The sequence below is a fragment of the Ochotona princeps genome, chromosome 7 (genome assembly GCF_030435755.1).
Source record: "Ochotona princeps isolate mOchPri1 chromosome 7, mOchPri1.hap1, whole genome shotgun sequence".
NCBI lineage: Eukaryota > Metazoa > Chordata > Mammalia > Lagomorpha > Ochotonidae > Ochotona > Ochotona princeps.
In genome coordinates, this window is record NC_080838.1 from 32,621,742 (window position 1) to 32,648,068 (window position 26,327).

General features: G+C 39.9%; 1 protein-coding gene and 1 long non-coding RNA gene across 5 annotated transcripts in view; one reads left to right on the forward strand and one right to left on the reverse strand.

Annotated features, from left to right (window-relative positions):
- Positions 1-14,401, reverse strand: part of LOC131480759 (uncharacterized) — a 150,535-nt gene extending 136,134 nt beyond the window's left edge. The window contains exon 1 of the long non-coding RNA XR_009245788.1: positions 14,283-14,401. This is a non-coding gene — a long non-coding RNA (uncharacterized LOC131480759). The remainder of the gene's footprint in view (positions 1-14,282) is intronic.
- A 128-nt stretch (positions 14,402-14,529) lies between these two features.
- On the forward strand, positions 14,530-25,914 carry MAD2L1 (mitotic arrest deficient 2 like 1). Of its 4 annotated transcripts, none has more exons than XM_058666687.1 (6): positions 14,530-14,731; positions 15,900-16,046; positions 17,774-17,894; positions 17,981-18,084; positions 18,483-18,613; positions 25,580-25,914. In XM_058666687.1, the coding sequence occupies exons 1-6, from the start codon at positions 14,659-14,661 to the stop codon at positions 25,640-25,642; spliced, it is 639 nt and encodes a 212-aa protein (XP_058522670.1). In that variant the 5' UTR covers positions 14,530-14,658; the 3' UTR covers positions 25,643-25,914. The 4 variants fall into 4 exon arrangements, with proteins under 4 accessions (XP_058522670.1, XP_058522672.1, XP_058522669.1 ...); XM_058666689.1 differs by having other exon boundaries at positions 18,483-18,676; positions 25,580-25,600; XM_058666686.1 differs by lacking the exon at positions 25,580-25,914 and adding an exon at positions 24,984-25,064.
- Positions 25,915-26,327: the final 413 nt, after the last annotated feature.

Below are 26,327 nucleotides of genomic sequence, written 5' to 3' on the forward strand. Positions count from 1 at the left end.
TTGGCTCCATTGTCTGGACTAAAAATTTCTTACTAAAACAAATATTTTGCTTTGAAAAATCAATATTCTGATTCTCAGGGCTCAATTAAATGTTTGTTTAGAAATTACATTCTTTTACTTACAGGAAGGACAAAGAATCAGAATTGAACAAAAATTGTTGATCAAATCATGGATGTCTCCCATGCTGCTCTTACACTAAAAAGATGAAAAGCAAAACATTCAAGAGCTAATATATTTAATAAATGAAAAACTTTGGATTCAATTTATTTAAAAATTTAAGGTCAGAGATTTATGCAGTACTTAAATATTTTAAAAAGTAATTCTGATGAATTACTGTTAAAATATCCTCAAAATCTGCTCAAGGATTACTGTACTATTTGGAATATTAAATTTATTTTTATGTAATAAGAGTTTGATTCTTTTTAGAACACTGAGAAAAAGCCAGATTTAAATATCTTAAACGTAGGGCCTGGCACAATAGCACACCAGGATCTCACATGGGAGCCGGTTCTAATCCCGGCGACCCGGCTTCCCATCCAGCTCCCTGCTTGTGGCCTGGGAAAGCAGTTGAGAATGGCCCAAGGCCTTGGGACCCTGAACCCGCTTGGGAGACCCAGAACAGCTCCTGGCTCCTGGCTTCAGATTGGCTCAGCTCCAGCCATTGCGGCCACTTGCAGAGCGAATCATCAGACAGAAGATCTTCTTCTCTGTCTCTCCTCCTCTCTGTATATCCGCCTTTCCAATAAAAAATAAATAAATCTTCAAAAATAAATGAATAAAATAAATATCTTAAAAATATATTTACATTGCCACAGATTTTACAGGATGCTAATCTCTAACAAGTAGTCTTTATTACTTGTTGAGATTTGATATAATAACAAAAGGAAATTTCCACAAACATCTGAAAAAGTTATTTAAAAAATACTGTTTTTCTACCATATATTTGCATGAAGCTGGATTTTCTTCATATACATTAACCAAAATATCATATTCCAGCAATAAAATGCAGAATCCAATTGATAACATTTTGATTGTGCAATGTTTTCTGATAAAAATGAATTAAGTCCTTATGTGACTACATAAATTATTTAATACTGTTTCAGGAATCGCTGATTATAAAAATCACATGTTGAAAAATGATTAACTAAAATAATTCCAGGGGTTTAGTAATTATAATATATTTTAATTGTTGCATCATTTTTATATATCTTAAATCAGTTATGAGCAAAATAAGCTCAATTTATAGCTATAACAATATACATTGTTCAGAAATTTTATTTCTTGAATTCAGAATCGTCTTGTACAACATACACACTTATTAATGATATGAATATGAACTGAAAAAGGTAGCAGATGTAAAAAGATATTTATACTCTAATATAAAGTTTTCCAAACAGGAACTATGTGGAAAAATAATTTGTCTTTGTATTTTCAATTTATATAATGTAAATCTAATGATTGTTATTATCATGAACATACTTTACAAATATGAAGAGTACCTATGAAAAACACATGCATTTTGGATTTCTCAATTTTATCAAAAAATCACAATTTAACTCAAGCGGCGGTAAAGAATCTGGACTTCAAATAATTCCATTTGCATGCGGATAGTTCTCCCCGGCTGTGCGGAGTCCCCATCAAGTTCATTTCAAGATGGATATATGCAGAATTTACTTAAGTTCACAAAGTGCGTGCAAAAAAACCATCTACAGAAGCTTTTTATAAGGTTTAAAAGAGTTCTAATCACCCATGCCAACTGCACTCTCTGCTCACACAAAACTGCTTTTGAAAACAACCATTCATTTGCTAAAACAAGGCATCTGCTGTTAAGGAGATTGATTATCTTGGGGCCTGACCTAATTGGGAGATTAGATATGGTTCTCTACTCTAGGTGGCATGGTTTATTGAGAGAAAAACAAAATGAGATTTCTTAAAAGGAGCAAAATTCTTTTGGACTCCAATGCACTTTCATTTAATCTTCTTTAAATAGAAACAAACAGTACTGCAACCATCAGGCTGATGAAAATACTGTTAGGAGTTACAAATTTATTAAAGTCACTAAATCACTTCTTTGGTCACATATCCCTACTCATTCTTATCACATAAGCCAAACATAACTAAACAAGTTGCTTTCTCCGTAGCATTCCTTTGGGTTAAGATGACTATATGACAGACACACACACATTCACACACATCTGGCCTTTTGCAGATGGAATCATTTCAGTGTTTTGTATTACCAGTTTAGGTACCATATTCCCGCCCCCCCCAACCACAGACATCACCTCATGGCTGTGGCTAATTGCATTTCTCCTGTTAGCCTTTGACAACCAGACCTTTGTTAATGCTATTCACCAATATATCAGACTCAGGTCATCCATCCAAGACATGACAAAAGATCCATATGCTCATGGAAATTGCACTCTGCAAAAGTTCTGCCCTCTTCCTCCTTGCAGATACGGATTCATGACCTCCTCCCATTTTTATTCCCTCCCTTTGTTTTCACTTCATCTGTCATGCTTGCGAAAAGGGGCTATTCATAGGCTGTAAGAAACACTATGCTTTGTTTACATAATAAATCAAATAATCAAGTTAATTTTGAAGTTCTGTTTTGAAGATTCTGTAGAATCTAAAAATGGCTTATTCTGGTTGAATTTCAAAATGGACCCATTTTTTAGAATAAAGATTGATTTCAATTCATTTATTTCACTCATTTTTGACCTGTGGAGATGAAACTAAATCTGTCTTCTTTCTCTGAATGAAAAGGAAGAAACAATTTTTATATATGTATGTCCAGGCAGAAGTAAAGGACTGAATCATTTATTAGATATCTCATGTATAATCAGTAAGTCAATTTTATTGCTTGATGCTTTTTTACCACCTTTGGTATAATTTGCATAAAGCATTAACTGCTCAGAATTTCTACTTGCTAGAATCTAATGCAACTTTCAATCTATTTTAAGTTACTTAGGAACCACATAAAGTCCTCTTAAAGGAAGGTTATTATAGATTCAAACAGTATAGGAAAACATACTACATATGTGTAGATACATCTATATTCCAGACTCAACATTTCTAATCATCTTTCATAGCTTCTGTATTTTCACCTTATACCTTTTGACATAACACTATTTTTTAACAGTAAGTCAATACAAGAGAAAGCAAAAGTAGATAGCTTATATAAAACTATTTTATTCAGATAGAAACCTAAGGCAGTATTTTTGGTGTTTCAATGAAAGCATAAAGATCAAACTACCACATATAATTTTGTGACTTTATAAAGACTTTCAAACATAACTGAACGAGAGTCTGATAAAATGTTAAGAAGCTAAAAGGCCTAACAAGTACTACTATATTTATCTTCTACTTACAAAATACAACCAAATTAAATTGAAACTGGTCATTTGTTATAGTACCTAAAAAAGAAGAAATCCTGAATCTATATAATAGGATGGCATAAAACATTACTAGCCATTAAATACTAGTAAATGCTAAGTGATGTATCAGTAACATTAGGAATTGACTGACAAAGGCCATCAGTTTACCGGAATGCTCCATGATGAAATAAATTATAGTGGGCGGGTCCACTCTGAATAGTCAGAATAGAGGGCAAGAAAGCTCAGACAAAAAAGAGTAATGAAGACAGACTCAATAACTCCGAGAGAAGGGAACAGCAGCTAAAGAGAACAAGCAAACCTTGGAGGATTTAAAGGGCTGTTAGTCAAAGGCAGCAGAAGATGGGGGAAGGTGGGAAACTGAAGAATCTATGATAATGAGGCAAAACCAGGGTGAGTTTCCTAGAAATAAGAGCTCTCTGGAATTTAAATAGTGATAAGAATGAAGTATTGTTTCTTTAGTCCTCGACTGTTACTATACCTTTCCAATATGTACCTCATGTCTGCTGCAAAAAATGTTACTAAAACACTATTTTACTTCTACTGTTCTCAACTTCAAAAACCTCTAGTATCTAACAATTCCTGGGAAACGTCCAAAGTTTTAGGCGGCCACACAAGGCTCTTCAGAAACAGAGGCCAAGATGAGATCAGATTACATGAAGATTCTGTCCCAGTGAACAGAGAGCTACTTTAGTGCTTTTTTTTCCCCCACTGATTTTAAATTCTGTGCCTGCCATGTCTTCCCTATATGTCTACATATAAAAAGGCTTTTTTCTGCTTTCTCTTTATCACTTGAACTGGATGTCGTATCTCTAAGAAATCCTTCCTGACACTCACATTACTTTCCAAAAATCTAAGTACTGTCCAACAGTTACATTGCCCAAGAAATATTCCTACAAGGGTTCTTTTAATTTCTTTTTGCAACAACTGTATTTTCTATGTTCTCATGTCTTGTTGGGTGCCGCTGCATGTACCGACTCACCAGCTGGATTCACCTGGCAAAGAAAGTCTCTTCTCCCTCTCAAGCCTACAGCTTCACACTTCTTCCTCATTTTCTATCTCCACTCGATGGGTGTCTCTAGCAAGGCTTATTCTCTGGGTCCTCAACACTGCCTCTATTCATAACCTCAAATGTCAAACACCTTTCCAAACTTCAGCATCAGTTTTTACATTTCTTCTGGCGCTTTCCTCCAGATAACCTTAAAGTAAAATTCCCAAGACCCAACAACTGCTTATGTTGCTTCCCCACTGTCCATTTCTCTCACATATCTTACGTATCTACTTCCTCTTTCCTCTTTTCCAAATGCTTTACAAGACCTCAGTCTCCCACCAAGTGACTCAAATTACTGCCCCAGTTCCCAAAAAGTATCTTACGTGCAAAGCAAATTACTTTTCTCATGTCAGTATTATTTATGCTGAACTGAGCACCAATAAATACTTTCCTACCTAAAGCAATTCTCTCTCATTATTTGCCTCCTATTTTTCCAAGTTTCCTTTACTGCCTCTTCTTCCTCTGTTTTTTAAAGATTTATTTATTTAGTTATTCATTTTTATTGGAAGACATATATAGAGTGAAGCAGATACACAGAGAAAGAGCTTCCATTTGCTGGTTCACTCCCCATGTGACTGAAATGGCTTAAGCTGAACCAATCCAAAGCCAGAAGCCAGGAGCTTCTTCAGGCCTCCCACACAAGTGCAGGGTCCCAAGGCTTTGGGCCATCCTCTACTGCTTTCCCAGGCCACAGGCAGGGAGCTGAATGGGAAGTGGAATAGCAGGAATTAGAACTGGCACCCATGTGGGACCCCAGTGCATGCAAGGCAAAGACTTTAGCCATATAGGGCTTTTGCTAATAGGACTCTATTGCACCAGGCCCCTTCCACTATTTTGTATAATTACTTATTAGGCCCAGATCTCTCCCCGGATGCTTTCTTTTTGGCTGGTATCATTTACAATTCTTCAGATCGAACCAAAGTGATACATGAATGAATGGATAGATAAATAAGAAAGTAGATAGATAGGGAAATTATTACAGGGATTGACTTGAATGATTATGGAGACTAGAAAGTCCCATGGTGGGCCATTAGCAAATGGAGACCCAGGGGTCCCAGTGACATGGCTTGGCCCAAATCTGAAAGCCTTAGAACCAGGGAGATCAACAGTGGTAGTATGATTCTCAGCCTAAGGTCAAAGGCTGTAGAATCCAGGGAATCACTGGTGTAAGACCCCACGTGTAAAGAGCAGAGATTAGAGTTCTGATAACCAAGGTTAAGAAGAAAAGAGCACCTCAGTTTCATGAGAGTAAGCAAAAATTCATCAATAATAGAGTTGAAAGGAACTGAATAGCTGTCAACTGAGAATTGGAACAAGGAAAATAGGCCAACAGGGTGAAGGAAACAGAAGTAGAATCCAAAGTGAACTATCAGCTCCTCCAGCTAAGAGTGAAAAGCCAAGGGTGGTATTCTGACTAGGGCTACAAAACAAGATACTTTTTAAATTGTGAATTAAACAGATGTTCCAGACAAAGGATATAATGATGGTTGAAATCCAGCCTGCTGGTTTGACTTTCTGGCTCTGCATACCCTCTTGCCAAAAATGAAAGAGAATACTCAGTACAATAGCAAACTACAAAGACAGAGCTGAGAAGCCTTTTGAAAATAACCTCCATATGTCTTTGACTGAAGTTGAGCCGCATACATGAACATGATAGCTAAATTTGTGACACTGGATTAATTTTCAGTGAAAGGATTTTAGTGTGTGTGATGTATAATTACTGGTGTCAATTTAAGGATTATCTGGTAAAGCATTACTTCTGGGTATGTGAGATTCATATATGAATTAGTTGGAATGCTAAAGATTTAGCCTGAGTGTAGGTTGGTACCATCCAATTGTATAAGGATAGCAACTACAACGGTGAAAATAATTTAACAATATACCAAGACTGGGCCTGGCATGGATAGCCAAATGCCAAATCCTCCTCGCCTTGCATCTGCCAAGATCCCATATGGGTGCCAGTTCATATCCTGCTGCTCCACTTCCAATCCTGCTTGTGGTCTTGGAAACAGTAGAAGTTAGCACAAAGCCTTGGGACCCTGCACCCATGTGGGAGACCAGGAGGAAAATCCTGGCTCCTGACTTCAGATTGTCTCAGCTTTAGCCACAGTGGCCATTTGGGGAGTAAACCAGCAGATGGAATTTCTTTATCTGTCTCTCCTTCTCTCTGTAAATCTGCCTTTCCAATAAAGATAAATCTTTTTATGATTATAAAATATTTAAGAAAAAACATTGTACCAAGACTTTGCTAGAATTATCATGTGGAATACAAAAATATTTCCTGACAAGCACTATTGTTACCTCCATTTTCCACATGAAGGAAGAATCCTTACATAATTTTATGTAATCAAACATGCATAAAGAAATTGTTTGGGGGTACAGCAAAGAGCGTAACAACTTTGACTTAAATTTCTTACTTAATCCAACAAAGTCATCCCACTCCTGGGAATTTACTCAGGAATTTACCCTGGGAATTTCAAAAGAAATAAAATCAACATACGCAAGAGCTACCTGTACCCCTTTGTTTACTGCAGTACAATTCACAATAATTAAAATACAGAATCAACCCTGGTGTCCATCAACCAGAAGCTACATGCTTAGTGAAGGAAGCCAGTCTCAAACAGACAAATATTGTGCTTTCTCTCATAGCGGCAGATCATACGGAATGACTGCTTACAAGTGTTTTCCAGTGTTAGATATTATTTATACATGAACAACAAATTGAGACAAATAATGTATTTTCATATACGTGTACTCATCACTAATGTAATACACTAGTTTTGATATGATCTTTGAGAGAAAAAAAAGAAAGGTTCATATTTCCAGAGTCCTTCCAATACACTCCCCTTCAGCTCCAGCTTCCCAGGAGACTGGGCAAATTTGTCAAGGGCACAGGGGCTTAAAATCTGCCCTGATTCTCACTCCTGATCTTGCCTAAGATAATTAGTCATTCCAAGAGTAAGAACGTACACCTCCACAAGTTCTTTAAATATGGAACTTGTGAGTTCTAGTAGTATTTCTGGTTGTTCCTGAAAGTCACATATACATATCTATGACTTCAGCGGAGACTTTCTCAGATCATGTAAGAGTCTTAATACTCTCAAAATAAGAGTAGTTCAACATTCATGAATCAATATAAAATTCCAAATGCAAAAGTAATCTAATCTTATTAGTATATTTTAATTTATATAAATTAATTTATATAAATTCATAACCAAATCTTAAATAGCTTCAAAATCCTGGGAATGCATTTAAACAATCCAAATGCTAGACTCTGTTGTTCTCATACTAGAGCCTACAGGAATACTGGGAGCATACTAATTAAATAAACTTAATTTCGAGTTTTTTAATTATAACACAAGATAATAAATATCTGTGCTGCATCACCTGAAAGACTAAAGTGAAGCCATCTATTTCACTACACAAAGTTAGCTATGTATTTACAACTGTATTAGGACAAAGCTGTTTATTTTTAAATTCACTTAATCCCCAAATTCAAAATAAAAACTCTGGAATTCAATAAGCTGGTTTTGTGGTTGGTTGAAGTAAAAAAGGATTATGTACCTTATACAACAACTAAAAACACTGTCAGTTTCAATTTACAAGTGTAAGACTCTAGCATAAATAATGGAATTAATGTGCACGGCTGATGACTGATCCAGGACCTGATAAATATGACTTGACCGCTGCATTGTTTAAATGAGCAATAAACACAAGGCAAACTATAATAAAGCCATTCCAGTTGAGAAAAAATAATAGGAAAAAATAAATAAATTGCAAGTGATTTTTCATATTGTCAACGCTTTTTTCCCGCCAATGTATTGTGAAATTGTATTAGCAAATATTTTAGAAAGATCTGAATATATAGCCCAATTATTTTAAGAATGAAACTCTTAGAAAACTGTAGTTCTTAGTTATATGTTGCATGAACTTTAGATATGTTCTCAGTATATTCATGTTCACACATAATAAAAGTTTAAAAGGACACCAGTGTGAAATATATCATGATTCAACACTGCATTCTGAAGTGGTCCATATGCATGACTATCTTGGAAGCTACTACATGCCTTTCCTGACATTTCACAATACACTGAAGTGCTCATTTGTGCATGGCAGCAGGTCTTCTAGGTATAGAGCAGGTAAACAGCGCCATCCTCTGGCAGGTGGAATTTTTTGTAAATTTGAACAGCTTTTAACTGTCACTTTCAGGACAAAATATATGTATAGATTATTGTGTCAAACTCTTTGGCCTAAAGTCAGTTAATGTTTTGAACATGAAAATCACAGTATTTTTCAGCATGCCTTCAAGTCCCATAATTTAAAGGGAGACTGAGTCAGAAACTTTTTACATTAAATCTTAATTAAAAATTAATTTAATGCCACTTGAGGCGTCAATTTTCAAGGCTACAATGTTATTTAAGTGATTGACTTCATTCCAAAATTCCATTTCAGTCTAACTTTGAAAATTTTATCACTCAAGTGAAATATAAGCCTTCCTGGGTCACCCTTTTATTAACATGGGCTTTACTAATCTTGCACTTCAGATTTTCTTCAGTAAAAAAAGTTAGCTATGTTTTCCCTGCCTAACGTTTTCCTCTAAATAATATACATTAAAAGTATTTCACTGATTTCTTGTGAAGGAAAGCAAACTAACTAACAACACAACAACAACAAATGTTAAGAATCATTCTGTAAATCTAAGTGTGCTTCTTATAAAATAGGGCCAGTGTCACCAAAGGACCAAACTTGATGGGAAAGAAGTACAAGTAAAGCTTCTAGAACCCTGACTTCTACTGTGATAATAAGAACTCAAGCAAACTAAGCCTGCAAATGTTTCCTACCGCAGTGGAAACCAGTACCACTCGGTAATGCAGACTTCCCGGCCCCGCCTTATCTGTATTATCATTTCATTCTTATTCCATATTAGTCACAGATTCAATTATTGCTTCAAAATGTCTTTATGGGATATATTCCTTCTTTCAATTTGTGACTCACTTTGTCCAAACTCTCCACTTCCTGGACCTGCATACTAAAGAGTGTTCAAAGCATTTCGGTGGCTGTTTAAAAACCTGTCTTTCCCAAAATTCTGCCTTGCCCACCAGTACTATCTAAGAGAAAAGGAACATGAATCAAACAGGTCATGTTAAATGTCCTGGTAACCACATTTTAAAATGCTAAACAAACCAACAAACAAAAATAAAGGGAGATCATTTAATAATAGATTTCATTTATTTAGTACAGGCAAAAAGGTAAATGTTCAATCAATTAGCAGCATATTAATGTAGTGGTTTACATTCATTTTTCACCTTAAGTCTTTAAAATTTGCTGTTTTACATTTGCAGCATATAAATGTGTGTATATATACACACACATATTTTAGACTATTATATGTGAAGTGCTAAGGACTGACTTAATGATTCTCAAATTAAATTAAATCAGCCCTGGAGAAGGTAAAACAAGAGGCAGGAATTTGGAAAGTACCCAAGTAATTCTTCCCCACACTCAGGTTTGAAGATGGCTATGCAAGAGTAGCCTGTGCACAATGCACTGACAACCATCCTGGGTTCCTGAGAGACTGGGAATTGCTGGCACCCTCACTTTTTCATGCAGAGGAAAAGCACTGAACTTTTCATCCTGGCTGCCAACTGTATACGTGTACTGATAGTTAGCTAATCATACGCTCATCATAATAAAACTACCATGGCTGACACTCCTACTGCCATCATGCATCCTGTAAGATTTAGAAACAAAACAAAAAGACAAGGAAGTGTGTAGTACTCAAACCCTGGCCCAAATTCAGCTCAACCTCAGACACTGGCCTCAGTGTCACCAGATCACACAAAGGAAAGGTCTGGAAGCCTTGACTGCTGCTCACTCTTGGGCCTGTCCACACTCCCTCTCCAGGTGTGTGCTCTCAGCCTGCATGCAACTCAGTCAGACTCTTCCACTGACCTTTATCTATGTCTCAACCCAGAATTCTGTCTTTTGTCAATTCTTGTCTCTGATACAGATAGCCAATGATACCTCAACTCAGCAGTCCCACAGCAGTGCCTCTTCTTCAAATAGCTCTGGTGGATACTTAAAACTCCCAAAAGGTGGCCTCACTTACCCATTCAATGCTTTCCAACTAGAAAACAGTTTAGGTTTTTATCCATGAAATCTTAGTAGGTAAATATTCAAGTTACCATTCAGGCGATGAATATTTGTACAGAAATCAGTAAGTGCCAGGATGAATCTTACAACTTTCAAAAAAAAAAAAAAAAAGAAAGAAAGAAAGAAATAGAGGTCACCAGGAATAATAGCCTATGACCACAAAACCAAAATGTATGTCAACCTGAAACACAGGTTGTAATCACAAACACAATACCTAAGCTTTATCACCTTGATAGCATCATTTAGTGAAATTAAGCAGTAGAAAAAAAAAAAACAGCTTAAACAAATGTCTGCCTCAAACATCTCTGAGGCTGCAATTGTGGTGCAGTGGGGAAAGCTGCTACCATTCCAGATGGGCTCCAGTTCATACGCTGAATGTTCAACTTCTTATCCACCTTCCTGCTCATGGCCTGGCAGTGAAAAGCAGTGAAGGAGGCCATAGTGCTTGGGTCCGTGCCACCTATGTGGGAGACCAGGAAGCTCCTGCCTCCTGGCTTCAGCGTGGACACGCTCCAGCATTTGTGTCTGGAGGTAAACTAATAGATGGAAGATTTCTCTCTCTCTCTCTCTCTCTCTCTCTCTCTCTCTCTCAGCTGATCTGAAGCCGGGAGCAAGGAGCTTCCTCCAGGTTTCCAATGTGAGTTCAAGGGGCCCAAGGACTTGAGCCATACTCTTCTGCCCTCCAAGCCATAAGCAGGGAGCTGGATGAAAAGTGGAGTGGCTGGGACACCAGCCAGCACCCATCCTAGATGCCAGTGCTGGCACGCTGAGGATTAGCCTGTTGAGCTAGTAGGCCCTGGGTCCCTTCTCCTCCTGAAGGATAGCACCTTTCATTGCTTCCATCCTGTGTTAGCCTCTCCTTTGTTTTTCTTTTAAAATATTTACATCCAGGTCTAGAGAGAGAGAGAGAGAGAGAGAGAGAGAGAGATGGGGCTTCCATCTGCTGCTCACTCCCAAATGGCCACAACAGCCAGGACTGGGCAAGGCTGAAGCCAGAAGCCAGGACCTTCTTCTAGGTCTCCCACATGAGTGCCAGGGGTACAAGCACTGTATCATCTTCTAATGTTAATTCCAGTCCACAAGCAGACGGCTGGATCGAAAGTGGAGCATTTTGGATTCAAACTGGCGCTCACTTGGGTTGCTGCGGTCATAACCCTAACCTGTTACACCACTGTGTCAGTAATCCTTTACTTTTTTTAAGGGTAAGTATTTAAATAAAAACAATCAGAAATTCCTTAAAAGGCATAGATCATTCCTTCTAAGCATTATTTCTTATCTCTTCCCAAAGAGGAGTACAGCTATTTGACAAATTCTTTATACACAAAAACTACACACATTTTGCTAGCCTTTTAAAATTCAGAACCCTGGGAACAAGTGCCACATGGTGTCCCTGGGTTGATACTGGGTGGCCTTTCCCCATCCTCAGGTACTGGGATGCTTGGGAGGCTGGGTATAGCCTATCCCTTTTCACCTTCCTCCTCCCAGAAATGGGAAGAAGAAATAGAAAGTTTGGAAACAATGATCACACTCATTTCTCCCTAACCCTAGATCCTTCCCACCCTGATCAACTATGTAAACATCATTTAAAATTTGTTTTTTTAAATCTAGGATCTCCAAGTAATCCTAAGAACTATTTGCATTTTTTGATAACTTACAAACTATATTACCACAAGACCCAAGAAATGTTTTCCTCAAATGCTGAGTGTTAACAATGAAGTTCCTTACAAAGGGAAGCAATTTTTACACTGGCAAAGGTGGAAGAGATGAAGAGCATCGAAGTTTCTCTCTCCTCAGGGTCACTGTGTCAAATATCACTGTTCCTAGCATCTAATACAGCATCTCTACACCAGCACACACAGCTCACAATCAAGGCTATCAAGAAAAGATTTTACTAAGTTATGTCAGTCTGTCACCTGATATATTACCTACTATGTTCATGCTTTAAACTGCAGATGGATCAAAAATCTGACAAACAGTATTATGCTAAGATGGATGCCCAACTTGCACAACACTAAAGGGCTCACCTAACACAATCTCCCCCTTGAGTTCCAGCAGAACCTAAACATATTGGGAGGGTAACACTTCCAGGATCAGGCTCATCTAAAGCGAGATGATCTGCCCTAGTCCGGGCAGCTCTTGCAAGGGACTGTCTGCCTAAAAGCATAGACAAGAAGCTTGAGAAGACCTGGCAAGGCCCCAAAATCGGCCTCTATCCAAGAGCTGACAAGACACAAGCCCCACAGGGGACCTCAAAGCGACACCCACAACGAAATCAGTTCTGCCAACCCACAACAAGAGTTCGGCAGGGGACCCCCAAGCACCAGATGAGATCTGACCTGTAGACTTTCAATCTCATCCTTGTGTGACATCCACCTAGGCCATGCTCAGTACCTAGAACTGAGTTCCAAATGGCTGTTGTTTCTCAGCCACTCACTCGGTACCCCGTAACCAAGTGACAGAAAACTAATACACTCAAGTCTTTCTCACGCGATTAAATAACTGCGTGCATAGGTCTGGTAGATACAAACGTTTTTCAGACCCTCATTTTACTAATTATCTTCCCAGGTGCATTAAGAAACCTTCTACAGGGCCCAGTGGCGTGGCCTAGCAGCTAAAGTCCTTGCCTTGAACGCCCTGGGATCCCACATAGGCACCAGTTCTAATCCCAGCAGCACCACTTCCCATCCAGCTCCCTGCTCATGGCCTGGGAAAGCAGTCAAGGATGGCCCAAAGCTTTGGGATCCTGCACCCACGTGGGAGACCCGGAAGAGGCTCCAGGTTCCCGGCTTCGGATCGGAGCGCACCGGCCGTTGCAGTCACCTGGGGAGTGAATCATGGGACGGAAGATCTTCCTCTCTGTCTCTCCTCCTCTCTGCATATCTGACTTTGTAATAAAATAAATAAATCTTAAAAAAAAGAATACTTCTACAATTCACATCAAATTACTCATGCGCTATCTCCTTAATAACTTCTCATCCTAATATAAAAAGGTGCATGCCCACAATGAAGGAATCATGACTGGTTATGAACTATATTACTTTAACAAGGTGGAGGAATTCAATATGGGGGGAGGGCTTGGGGGGAATCCCAGAGCCTATGAAACTGTGTCATAAAATGAAATTAAAAAAAAAAAAGATAAAATGCCTTACATTAAAAGTGACATTTAAAAGGAAGTCAGTTCAAATCTTCTAGAAAAATTGGGAAATAATTTTTACTCCAATAAATTGTATGAGACATAACAAACAAACAAAAAAGTCTTGGAATTTGCCAGTGGATACTTGCTGAGTAAGTCTTAAGTGGCACTGGGCCTCTTCTTGTGAGGTCACCTTATTCCTGGTCAGAAATGGACATGATGGACAGAACGAAAGCAGCCTGGACCAGGTCCCAGACTCCTTGCTCGGGACAGGGAGGTGGGCAGATGTGGACAGGGGGAGGAAATGCGGATGCAGCTTGTCTGTTTATAACTCGGTTTCTCTGGAAAAGCCGCGTTCCCACATACAAACCAGGCCCTCTTTAACTTTCTTGGCAGCCCATATACATTTCCTTTAAGAATCCCCCCAAGCAGCCACTGCGGTCACTTCAGGTGCAGCTGCCAGGCGGCTCACCACAGTCTGACGGTTACTTTCGAAACTTAGGGATTGGGGCTATAAACTGGGTCGCTCAAGCCGCAGGCCTAGGAAACTTACCATGAAACCTGAGACCTGCCACCTTCTTTCCTCGACCAAAGGAGTACCCAGTGAACCTACGACACCTGACAACACCCCACAATCGCTCACTGACGGGAGCCCTGCGACCGTGGTCCCCAACTGCGCCTGCGCAAAGCGGCCGCGCCGGCGGGGGCGGAGAGGTGCCCGTGGGGGCGGGGCTCGCGGCGTAGGGACGGTCCTCGTGGCGTGGGGGCGGGACCTCCTGGCGTGGGGCGGGGCCTAGGGACCGCGGCGTTACGCAAGGGCGTGGCGGCGCGCTGCGTCGTTACATTTGAAACGGGTGGCGGGAAGTGCCGTGGGGGTCGCTGGCGTCTTGGTCGGCGGAGCCGGAGCGCGCGCCTGCACCCGTGGGGCCATGGCGAGACAGGCGGCCCGGGAGCAGGGCATCACCCTGCGCGGGAGCGCGGAGATCGTGGCCGAGTTCTTCTGTAAGTGGTGTTGGCGCCCGGCGGAGCGGTGGGCGGGCAGAGGCCTGGTGGCGCCGTGCGCCCTAGAAGCCTGTGTCGCAGCAGGCCTTCCCGCGGGCCCGGGGACGAGCCAAAGGCGGGCGGCCGCCAGGGTCGCCTTGCGCGCGGTGTGAGGTGGGGAGGCCTGGGTGTTGCCGAGGCCTGCCTCGGGGTGTAGGCGCTAGTGGAGCGGAACGCTGCTGGAGTGTGCTGGCGTGTCTCCCCCCCCCGCCGCCTGCTCTAGCCCCCGCTTCCCAGAGGCTTGGGACACGGAACGAGCGAGGTGGACCCCGGGGGGGGGAGAGTGTGTGTGTGTGTGTGTGTGTGTGTGCACGCGCGTGTGGTAAACCCCGGTGTGTGTCTGTGTGGGGGTGTGCCTGGCGAGCCCCAGTGTGTTTATGCGTATAGTAAACCCGTGTGTGTGTGTGTGGGGGGGGGGTGTCTGCCTAGACTGCAGTCTCTAGGCCAGGTGTGGAAGCTATCCCTTCTCATAGAACCTCCGAAGTCTTGGAAGGAGGAATGAAGGAAAATGACGCGGAGGCTTGCCTGCTGCATAGGGCCAAAGAGTCATTTTGGCTTCTTCCAAGCCGGTAATCTGAATTTGGCCTTGTATTAGGGAACCGTAAAGCTTGCTAGTGGTAGGTTAAGACAGTTTGTCATTTTTCTTTTATTCCAGGTATCTCTTTTGATTGGAAATTGCATCTTACAGATTTTTTTTTCTTTTTAATATTTATTTATGTGAAAGGCAGAGCTGCATAGAGAGGTGCTCCATGTGCAAGTTGACTCCCCAAGTAGCAGCAGCAACAGCTTGGTGTGGGCCAGGCTGAAGCCGGAAGCCCGGAATCTCACCTGACTTCCCAGCCTGCGGCAAGGGCTCCAGCACTGGTTCTAACACTGCCTTCCTGTGGTACCTGAACCCCGTCTCTGAAATGAGATGCGTTGCCAGCAGCGAGTTTTACATACTGCACCACAGGGCAGGCCTGAACTTAAGAATTTTGGATGGCACTTTAATCACTTTGTTTTCCACAAGACATGCAGGGTGTGGGTATCATTTTTAGTTTTGTAACAGTAATGAAACTATACTCCCATCTAAACGCACTTTCCCGCTGGTATAACGGGATAATGACTTATTCATTGCTTTTGCTTTCAGCATTTGGCATCAACAGCATTTTATATCAGCGTGGCATTTATCCATCTGAAACCTTCACGCGAGTGCAGAAATACGGACTGACCTTGCTTGTAACTACGGACCCCGAGCTCCTAAAATACCTGAATAATGTGGTGGAACAACTGAAAGGTATTTAGGCACCGGAAACCATTTCAGTGCGGCAGACAGTCCAGAGTCTGCCTTTTCCAACATGTCAAGTGGTCATTTCTCAGCTTCCTGTATCAAAGCGCTCATTAAAAACTACCTTCTCCAGTATACGGATTCTCAACTGGCAGGAAGCAGATAGTGTGAAAACGGAACGAAATCCCATCCATCCTCTACTGCATTTTACGTGGGAGGGGTTTTTAGTTTTGGAGACCTGAAGTGTCCTTAACAGTTCACATCAATTCCCTTTGAAATGGCATTGGCAGGGAATGCAGCCAGTGAAGCAGTGTAGAATTATACATGGTTATGAGGGTGTTTATCATGTGTTTAAGAAAATGTACAGTATATGTTCTTATATGGTATGCTTTCTGTAACTGGAATCTAAGTTTGTTAGATTAATATCAAAGGAAATAAAAGCGAATGCTATTGGGGAACCAAACTTCAAAAAAAGAAAGATTACCGAATAGAATAACCGGTAGAGTTTTCTTATTTTTCAGCTATTTTCATTTGTTTTGTTAGAAATAGTCCCAAGCCTTTTCTTTCTGAATACTTTTTTTTTAGCTCAAGAAATTGCTGTATTACCTGATGGGTCCAAATTTATTCTTTGTCTTCTTGTTTTTGTTTGTTTTGTTTCCCTGTTTTCTTAAACTTACTTCCTGTACTCCTGTTACTTTCTCTGAGATTCTCATTTCTAATTTCTCTGTTGTGGGATGGTTCTTTTCATTTGGTCTTCCATGCTACCAGAAATTGCTACAGTAGGCATATTTTTCTTTGGTGAGTGAGGGTTTTTAAATGCAAAAATCTCTTTTTCTCCCAGAATTTTTTGTTTTATTTCAGTTGTAGCTTCAATGTTTATAATTTTCATGGTATTTTTATTAACTTTGTTTTTAAGATGGCCTGTTAATGGCCATCTGAACTTTGTTTAACATGTTTTCTCTTTCAAATTGTGTTATCCTGTAGGTAATCTCATATCTCCCTGCCACTCATACCTACACAATGGAATCTTTTCAGTACTTGTACAGGTTCATTGTCCAGATTGATGAGCAGAGGAAAATTGGGTGTCCTCTCCTACTACTCCTCTCTGCTACAAGATTTTCCAACTCTGGTGTTAACTGCATTTGGGGCTAAGTTTGGTGGGGGGTTGTTGTTTTTCTTGTTGTTTTTGAGACATGCGTATTATAGGACATTTAACAGTGCTGTCACTCAGCTTGGACCTATCATATGGAACAAATCCTCTGCATCAGTCAGAAATATCTGAACATATTACCAGATATACTCCATGGCTAAAATTGCCCTTGATTGAGGATTTTTTATCCCGGTAGGTTATTTTTGTCAGAATACCAAGATGAGACGTTCCTACTCAGATGCAAATGGAGAACATATGAATTATAACAGCCCACCTCTCTGAATTGGAACAAAGTTGAGGGTCAGGGCCAAATCACTCGCCCTCAGCCATTTGACCTGGAACCACTAGGATAAATGTGCTGGGAAAGTGAGCCTTACTGATAACCCTGTTTTTTTTTGGTGGGTGGGCACAGGGGAGTAGGGGTTGTCTCCTTGGAAACCACACCAATGACTTCATATATCTATAGTATCCTGTTTACTGAGAGAAGATGTAAAGTAACAGTTTTTTGCAGAGAAATAAAAGGGAGACCTGAGGAGAAAATTGGCTTTGCAATGCAATCGACTACAAAAATTACACTCTGTTACAGAATGGTTGTACAAATGCTCAGTTCAGAAACTGGTGGTCGTCATCTCAAATATTGAAAGTGGTGAGGTCCTGGAAAGATGGCAGTTTGATATCGAATGTGACAAGACTGCAAAAGAAGATAGGTAAGTAGGAATTAAGTTATTTCCACTTTGAAAATATCTTTTTAAATGAAAAAAAACTAAAATGAGTTGATTTGGTTCTCTGATAGTGCTCCCAGAGAAAAGTCTCAGAAAGTTATCCAGGATGAAATCCGTTCAGTGATCAGACAGATTACAGCTACGGTGACATTTCTGCCGCTACTGGAAGTTTCATGTAAGTATTACTATAAATTATCATTGACTTAAATGGACTGCTTTAAAAATCAGCCCTATAGTCAACGTTTTCCAAGTTGTGAGGCATGTAGTGTAAATGGAAAGAGAAGCCTTAGGATACACAAGGAATGTAGTTGCTTTCTGGAAAATTTGAAAGTGTTGAAAACAAAAAAGTTGTATTCCATAACAACCTACTCATGCACAGTTGATACAATTCCACAATTGTTTTTATTTTCTGTGTGTTATTTTATATAAGACTAGCTGCAATTATATCTTTCCTTGTAGTCTAGTCTATTTCTCAAATATTTACCTGTATTTTATAGATACATTATTCTGGGCACTGGAATAGAACCAAGATGTTAAATTAAAATCCTTAAGTGATTTTTATCTCCAATTTAGGTTCATTTGATCTACTGATTTATACTGACAAAGATTTGGTTGTTCCTGAAAAATGGGAAGAGTCTGGACCACAATTTATTACCAACTCGGAAGAAGTCCGTCTCCGATCATTTACTACAACTATCCACAAAGTAAACAGCATGGTGGCCTACAAAATTCCTGTCAATGACTGATGATGAGTTGAGGAAACTAATGTAATTCCCAGATGTGGTTTTTCTTGAAATGAAGTCAACTGTAATTAATAAGTTTGATTTCATTGGTTAAGTTTTAGATGAACAAAAGCAGCTTTATACTTTACTGAGCTGTGCAAAACTGTCCCACTTGGGGGTGTCTGTCTTACCATAAGGTTAATATTAATTGCACATCATGAAAAAGGAAACAGCAGATTTCATCAGCATTGTAATGTCTGTTCAAAGTAGTAATTGCAGATAGGAAAATCTGTGTTACAAAGCTAAATACCTACATAAATCAGACATTTGGGTCAAGTAGCTTGACTCAGAATCTAGATAGGAAAATACACATTAATATAAAATACAGAAAAAGAAGTCTGAATGTTCAGATTCTTTGTTTAGATCCTGAAAGTAACTAATAATTCCAAAGCAATGAAAATGTTGCTTTATTGGATCCTCTTATCGTTTATGTCATTGTATAGTTCTGTATCAAAAAAGATTTCTAATTATTTTAATTTATGTAAGTTGAACCCATGAAGCAATGAGCATCTCTACTGTTTCATTTCCTGTGATGCAAAACTCTTAAAATGTTTTTATGTTTTATAAAATCAAGTCTTACATGACACAGATGAAATAAAGTTAAATTTGTATGTTTTCATTTTGTGTTGAAACAGTTTGATACTGGTATAATGTTACTACAACTTAATGGCTGTTGGAATGAATTCAGTGCTAATACAGCAAATCATGTCTTATAGGGCCTCGTTCTGGCTGATCGAAGGCATAGTTTTTATTTGGGTCTTGAAACCATGTTTATTCCTTTGCCCTCATTGATTCTGTCATTATAGGTACTCTATCTTCTTGGCAACTATTTTTTCAAAAATTAAGGCAAATTTCTAAATGCCTTATCTAATCCTTATTCTAAAGGATGTAACCTAGTCTGTCCATTCAGAAATAAAAATACTGGGTGGCTGAAAGTCCTGGCATCTGAATTGTGACATCTTACAAGATGGGAAGATATGTGAGAAAAGATCATGAAATTCATTTAATAAGGTGGTTTGTGTCTTGTGTTCCACCTGGATGAGAACCTCTCTGATCAATTTGTAAATGGTTCTGTTAACACTAAAAGACAGTGTCTCCATTCTTAGTGCTGGACCACGAGATGCCAGTATGTGTTGATGGGCATAGTAAGAAGATGCCAGTATGTGTTGATGGGCATAGTGCTGTTATGGAACTCCATTTTAGGTTGAAGCCTCTTTAATTTGAGGTTCAGGAGGCCAGAAAGCGTCATTCAGAACTGATTTTTTTTTCCTGAAGAAGAGAAGTAGCTATGCATAAATGGAAATGATGTTTAATTAGATAGACTTGGAAGTCTGTGTGTCCAAAAAACATCAGATGAAATGTATAGTCAGCACTTACTGGTTTAATTAGATAGACTTGGAAGTCTGTGTGTCCAAAAAACATCAGATAAAATGTATAGTCAGCACTTACTGGTTTTGGACTAAAGTCTCTAGAGTTTGGAATTGCATTAGAGAAGGAAAGCAGAAATACAAGCTTAGTAAAAATATGGAGATAAGGAGCCTGGTCCTATTTAAATAAAGTATGTTTGAAAATACAGTAGCAGTTGCTTCAAAAAATGGAATATCCCTTTTCTGAATAATGGTCATAAGAATAAGTCTTCCCACACATTGCCAGTACAAACATTGTCACACATTACTGGTAACACTGAAAAATTAGTCATTTTTGCCTTCATTTACTAAGTTAATCCTAATATGGATATTTTTGTCATTTATTGTGGTTCTAAGACTAGGAAATGCACATCTAGAAGTTGATGTGGTTTTAAAGTACCAGCTCTGCATCAGTTCTCTGAAAACAGCAAGATCTGCTGCTGAACTGCCAGAGCGGCTCAGGAAAGGCTGACCAAGTGTGGTGGGCCTCTGGGCCCAGCCTGCCCTCTGACTCAGTTTTGCTTACCACAGGTAGAGGAGTGAATCCTTATTCCAGTTGTGCCAATCATGTGTGAGAGTCCAGAAGGGACTGCACCATTCCAGGTTTTCAAGGTTACTGTCCGAGTGTGCTCAGAGAATTCGGCCTCCCTGGGAATGCTTAAGCAGAGGAACAACACCCGCCTGTGTGAGCCCCTAGCTAGAATCTTAAGGCTTCACTTTAAAACTTTGGCACAGCCATTTTTCCAGCTCTCCAATGATCACAAAAATTCTTAATGACAGCTAAACTTCTGTGGGATTTCAGAGATTTTAGTTGTCCCTCCTATCCTCGAAAAATTGGTTTCAAGACTCCCATACAGGTGCTTTGCACACGCTGGGATCCCATATGGGCCCTAGTCCCCATCCAGCTTCCTGCTAGTGGCCTGGGAAGGCAGTCAAGGAGGGTCCAGTGCCTTGGTACCCTGCACCTGCGTGGGAGACCCTGAAGAGGCGTCTGGCTCCTGGCTTTGGATTGACTCAGCTCCAGCCGTTGCAGCCGCTTGGGGGCTGAACCAGCAGGTGGAGAATCTTCCTCCCTGTCTCTCCTCTCTGTATATCCAACTTTCCATCAAAAAATAAACCTTTTTAAAAATGGTATGATGTTTATCATTTAACCTGCTCGTATTTACTTTCCGTCGTCTCTGGGTTACTTGTAGTCTCTAATGCAGTATAAATTCTAGATGAAAAGCCATAATACTGTATCATTCAGAGATAATGAGAAGGGAGAAAGTTTGTGTTCAGTGTAGATATATTTGTTTTATATATACGTTTCTGGGCTGCTGTTGATAGTGTCCAGGCATACAGACTGCAGAGAGAGTGACTGTACTCTGCCAACTGACATGCAGGGAGAGGCATGTGAAAGTCTGATGAAAGTCATCTAACAACCAGGAGTTGGACACTTATTTGTAAAACTAAGAGTTGCTTTTGCAAGTATGTTGTGCCTTGTACCTACTGAAAGAAGTCTTCATAGCTTGAGAGTGGCCACTGGTAATAGAAAATCATGGTTATAAACAACTTTTACTAACAAATACCAGTGAACTGGATTTGACCTGAGGGTTGGTAGTTCACCAGCCCGATTATAGACCCAACTTCACTCTGGTTACAAATATTGAAAAGCCTCCCTCCCTGAGAACATTTGATTTTGTGAAACTTAAGGCTCATTCTTCATTGTAGTCTCTGTCCACAGCATCTGGTTGGATGCTTCTCCCCATTTTAATTAAGTATTCTCTGAAACACAGCTGGCAAGTTCTTTGAGGCAACATCCGGGGAAATTTGGGAGATTCTTTGGAATTTAGTGACAAACTCGGGACAGCACAAAGGATCAATGCTTGTTTGTAAAACTTTTTTTTTTTTAAACTATATAAACATTAGCTTGGTGAATAAATGTTTTGATTACCAGAATAATCTGAAGTTTCTTATATTCAATATCCTGCATATTTTAGAATATAGACTCGAAAGTTATAAACACAATGAAATTGTTATCAGATATTTTTTGGTTAGTGTGTAAATTTTTCTTAAATTTACTGCACACAAAAGAGCAGCTCTAAGATACTACATGGTAACTTACGTATTTTCCACCAGATGTCGCTAATGCTGCATGTTCAAATTAAGATTAATTTTTTAAAATTCAGCTTTTTTTAAAAAGAAAAAGGATGTTAACATGGGGATTTCTGTGTACTAAAATATTAAGATATTAAAACTGTTGATTGCTGCGTATTTTACATAAATCAAGTATGAATTTGTAAATAGTTGTGGAATATAATTATCTGACCACTCAAAAAAAGTGGGCCGGGTGCAATAGTGTAGCGGTTCAGGTCCTCGCCTTAAACGCACCAGGATCCCATATGGGCGCCAGTTCTAATCCCGAAAGCCCTGCTTCCCATCCAGCTCCCTGCCTGTGGCCTGGGCTTTGGGATCCTGCACCCGCATGAGAGAACCAGAGGAGGCTCCTGGCTTCGGATCGGTGCAGCACTGACCACTGCGGTCACTTGGGCAGTGAAACATCGGACAGAAGATCTCCTCTGTCTCTCCTCTCTGTATACCCGCCTTTCCAATAAAAAATAAGTTAAAAATCTTTTTCTTAAAAAAATTAAATTAAGCAATCCCAGTTATTCAAAGTCTTTGAGGAATTTATTTTTTTGACCTGTATATAATAATTTATAAATAATTTATAAATACAGTGTATGAAGCTGTATTTCAAGTTTATTTTAAATGATTGTATTTCATCTTATTATTTGTATTTTACAAAATCAGATCTTTGGAGATTTTTCCATTTTGTATAATTATAACTATAAAAGTCCTATGTTTTCACTGTTGCTTCTTTTAAAAAAATTATCCAAAGATCTAGTTGAACAAGAGGCTTCATCTCTGTTAGGGCTGACAGTCTGGCAAAAGCATTGTAGATCTAGCAATAAGACTTTTAGAAAGGGTCAAGAGAAAAATATCAGTGACCCTGTTTTAATGATGTTACCTATTTTTGTAGTCTACAATATATTTTCATTTTTTTGTACAAAGTCTGTTTGCATCCATTTATTTGCATTATTTTGCTGTACAAGTTTTACATTAGCTCAAAATCTCCATTGCCTTGCAATTTATCTGTGAAAGGCCTCTAAGACCTCTATTTAATGCAAGGGAAGGATACTAAAGCCTCTATTCCACTGTGTCTCTGCATCTCAGAGACTAGTAGACGTAGGAGGGTACTGTGGCTCCAGCAGACCCAAACTTCCTGCAAGATTTATTGCATCAAACAAATCTCATCCAAGTTGAAATGAGAGCCTATAATCACAAGATTTGAGCATCAAGTTGTATTAACTTAAAACATTATTGTAGGAGCCGGCATGGTGGCCTAGCAGCTAAAGTCCTCGCCTTGACCGCCCCGGGATCCCATATGGGCGCCGGTTCTAATCCCAGCAGCTCCATTTGCCATCCAGCTCCCTGCTTGTGGCCTGGGAAAGCAGTCGAGGACGGCCCAAGGACTTAGGACCCTGCACCTGCATGGGAGACCTGAAAGAAAGTTTCTGGCTCCTAACTTCTGATGGGTGCATACCGGCTGTTGTGGTCACTTGGGGAGTGAATCATCGGACGGAAGATCTTTCTCTCTGTCTCTCCTACTCTCTGTATATCTGACTTTGCGATAAAAATAAATCTTTAAAAAAACCCATCATTGTAAACTAAGTGTTTGTGAGCACATGCTATTTTGCTGTGTAACAGTATTGTTTTCCTTTTATGATTGCAATCAAGTGTGATGGCAGATTCAGCAGGAAGCCTCCAGCACCTTTTTATAACATTAGGGTTGGAGCAGAAACCTGGAGAGTGAAGTGTCGAACTTTTCTCCCAGAGCTTACCCGTTTGTTCTTCCCTCTGCACATGGCAGTGTGTGTCCTACTGACCTTGTGTGAGTGGATTTGAAATAGTAAGGTGATACATGTTACAAATTTCCTGGCAATTATGTATGCAATTTAATCTACATTCAGAAATACATTTAGCAGATATTTGAACAGATTGCTACAAATCAAAGATTTCTACACTGACTTAGGAAAAACATATAGGTATTAGTTCAAGGGTTGGTCAGATATGGGAAAATCATGCAAGAAGCTTGGAAGCAGTGTCATAGCGTACTGTTCTCAATGAGCAATGGGAATCCATCCCTAGTGGACTGTTTCTGCTAGTGGGGAGTCTGCTTGCACCCAGGCCTGGTGTCTTCTCCCTTTTCTGAAGTCAAGGTCTTTCTTCTACACTAAGTCCCTGTAGAGCTCCTCGTGGGCATTTTGCTGATAGTCCACAAAAGATTCTAGCAACATAAGTCACACAAGGTTCCGTGTAGAACCCTAAGCTGAGAATTCCCTCCATGTCCTATGCCTTGTCACTAATTATGTTTAATCTTATTGTTGAAAGCAGCTCACCAGACTCTGAGTGCAATGACTGGGCCAATAGCATAAAATCATTCCACTGTAGAACCATAGAAACAACTACCTTTTCAACTTTTCACAAATTACATTCCCTTAAGAAGGAAAAAGCCCATAGAACTCAGTGCAAGTATCTTTATTCTGTTTTTTAATACAAGTGGAAAGGTAGGAGGCTCCTGGATACCTGGATTATTATGACTGCAGCTGTATCCTGCTTTATCCTTCATTTGAATGGACATAGCATCTTTAGCCTTCAAAGTTCTCCAAGCGATTAGTGGGAAGTGCAAGTATAGTAATCTCTTTGGACATGGTTGTTGTCAGCCAAACAGTGTAGTATGTGATACCACTATACTCAGCAAAACACTGAGTGGATTGTAGTCAGCTAGGAACTGAGCATAACTGGAATGGAGCCCACGGAAGGCCATCCTGTTGCACTAATACTAGTGTTTCATACTCTCAGAACTTCAGTGCATGATTGTGGCTAGTCTAGGGAGAAAAGCTCCACTCTGAAGTTCCTCCAAGGAGCACTCTCCAGGTGTGTCTCCAGTCTTGTTCGAAACCCCAAGGAAAGAAGGATTGATGATGACCCTACTCCCTCAGTAATATTAACTTAATGATAGAGTTTATTCATTCTTTTTTTTTTTTTTTTTTTTTTTTTTAAAGATTTATTCATTTTTATTACAGCCAGATATACACAGAGGAGGAGAGACAGAGAGGAAGATCTTCCATCCGATGATCCACTCCCCAAGTGAGCTGCAACGGGCCGATGCGCGCCGATCCGAAGCCGGGAACCTGGAACCTCTTCCGGGTCTCCCACGCGGGTGCAGTGTCCCAATGCATTGGGCCGTCCTCGACTGCTTTCCCAGGCCACAAGCAGGGAGCTGGATGGGAAGTGGAGCTGCCGGGATTAGAACCGGCGCCCATATGGGATCCCGGGGCTTTCAAGGCGAGGACTTTAGCCGCTAGACCACGCCACCGGGCCCGAGTTTATTCATTCTTATCATCATACCTTTTAATCATTGACTTTCATTTCCTTCTAGGCAGGTCAAGTTTGTCTCAGCTTGCCAGAACTGACCAGGGTCAAGATAAATTCTCAAGAATGAAGATAACCCCAACATTTTGCAAAATATTAAGGCAATCCTAGATATCATGGATCAAAGTAATCAAAAGTTCGCATTCCAAAAATTTGGACATGGAAAACATAAAGCAAGAATACCATAAACAAGCTCCAGGAAACCCACATCTCAGGCAGAATTACCTTTTGTGGCCCTCCTTTACATTTTACGGAGTCAGTAGGGCCTCACCATCAGTATGAGAGTTGCTGTAGCCAAGGTGAAGTGATGGGCAAGGCATATGGAGAAAGAGCCAAGTGCCAAGGAAGCTGGCTTTTTTTTTTGCTTGCTTTTAAACTTTCATGGAATAAAAAGGAATACAGATACACATGTCAGACGTATCAAACAGTAAATTCTAATTTCCCCTCTCCGATTCTTAACTTCTAATTCAGTTTCAGACCTTACAACATCTTTTGCTTTGTTGGTGATTATTGGCATAATTCTAAGCATATTTCATACTCCCACTTCTTTGAATTTAGATAATGCCTTAGTCTGTCCTGTGCTGCTAAAACACAAACCATCACACTAGGTAGTTTATAGACAGCAGACATTCACTGTGGCTCATTATTCTGGAAGCTGAGTTGTCCAAGATTGTAGGGCGACATATGGTGAAAACTTTCTTAAGTTCATAGAATGAAAGAATGTGGAAAGGTAGGACAAGACAGGTCTGCGTGTG

Excerpts from the sequence above, each read along its gene's own strand:
- MAD2L1 (XM_058666686.1), top strand. The coding sequence starts at position 14,659 with ATGGCGAGACAGGCGGCCCGGGAGCAGGGCATCACCCTGCGCGGGAGC. Across the intron at positions 16,047-17,773 it reads TGTGGTGGAACAACTGAAAG|AATGGTTGTACAAATGCTCA; the intron begins GTATTTAGGCAC and ends ACTCTGTTACAG. Across the intron at positions 18,614-24,983 it reads TTACTACAACTATCCACAAA|TGTTTCATACTCTCAGAACT; the intron begins GTAAACAGCATG and ends CACTAATACTAG.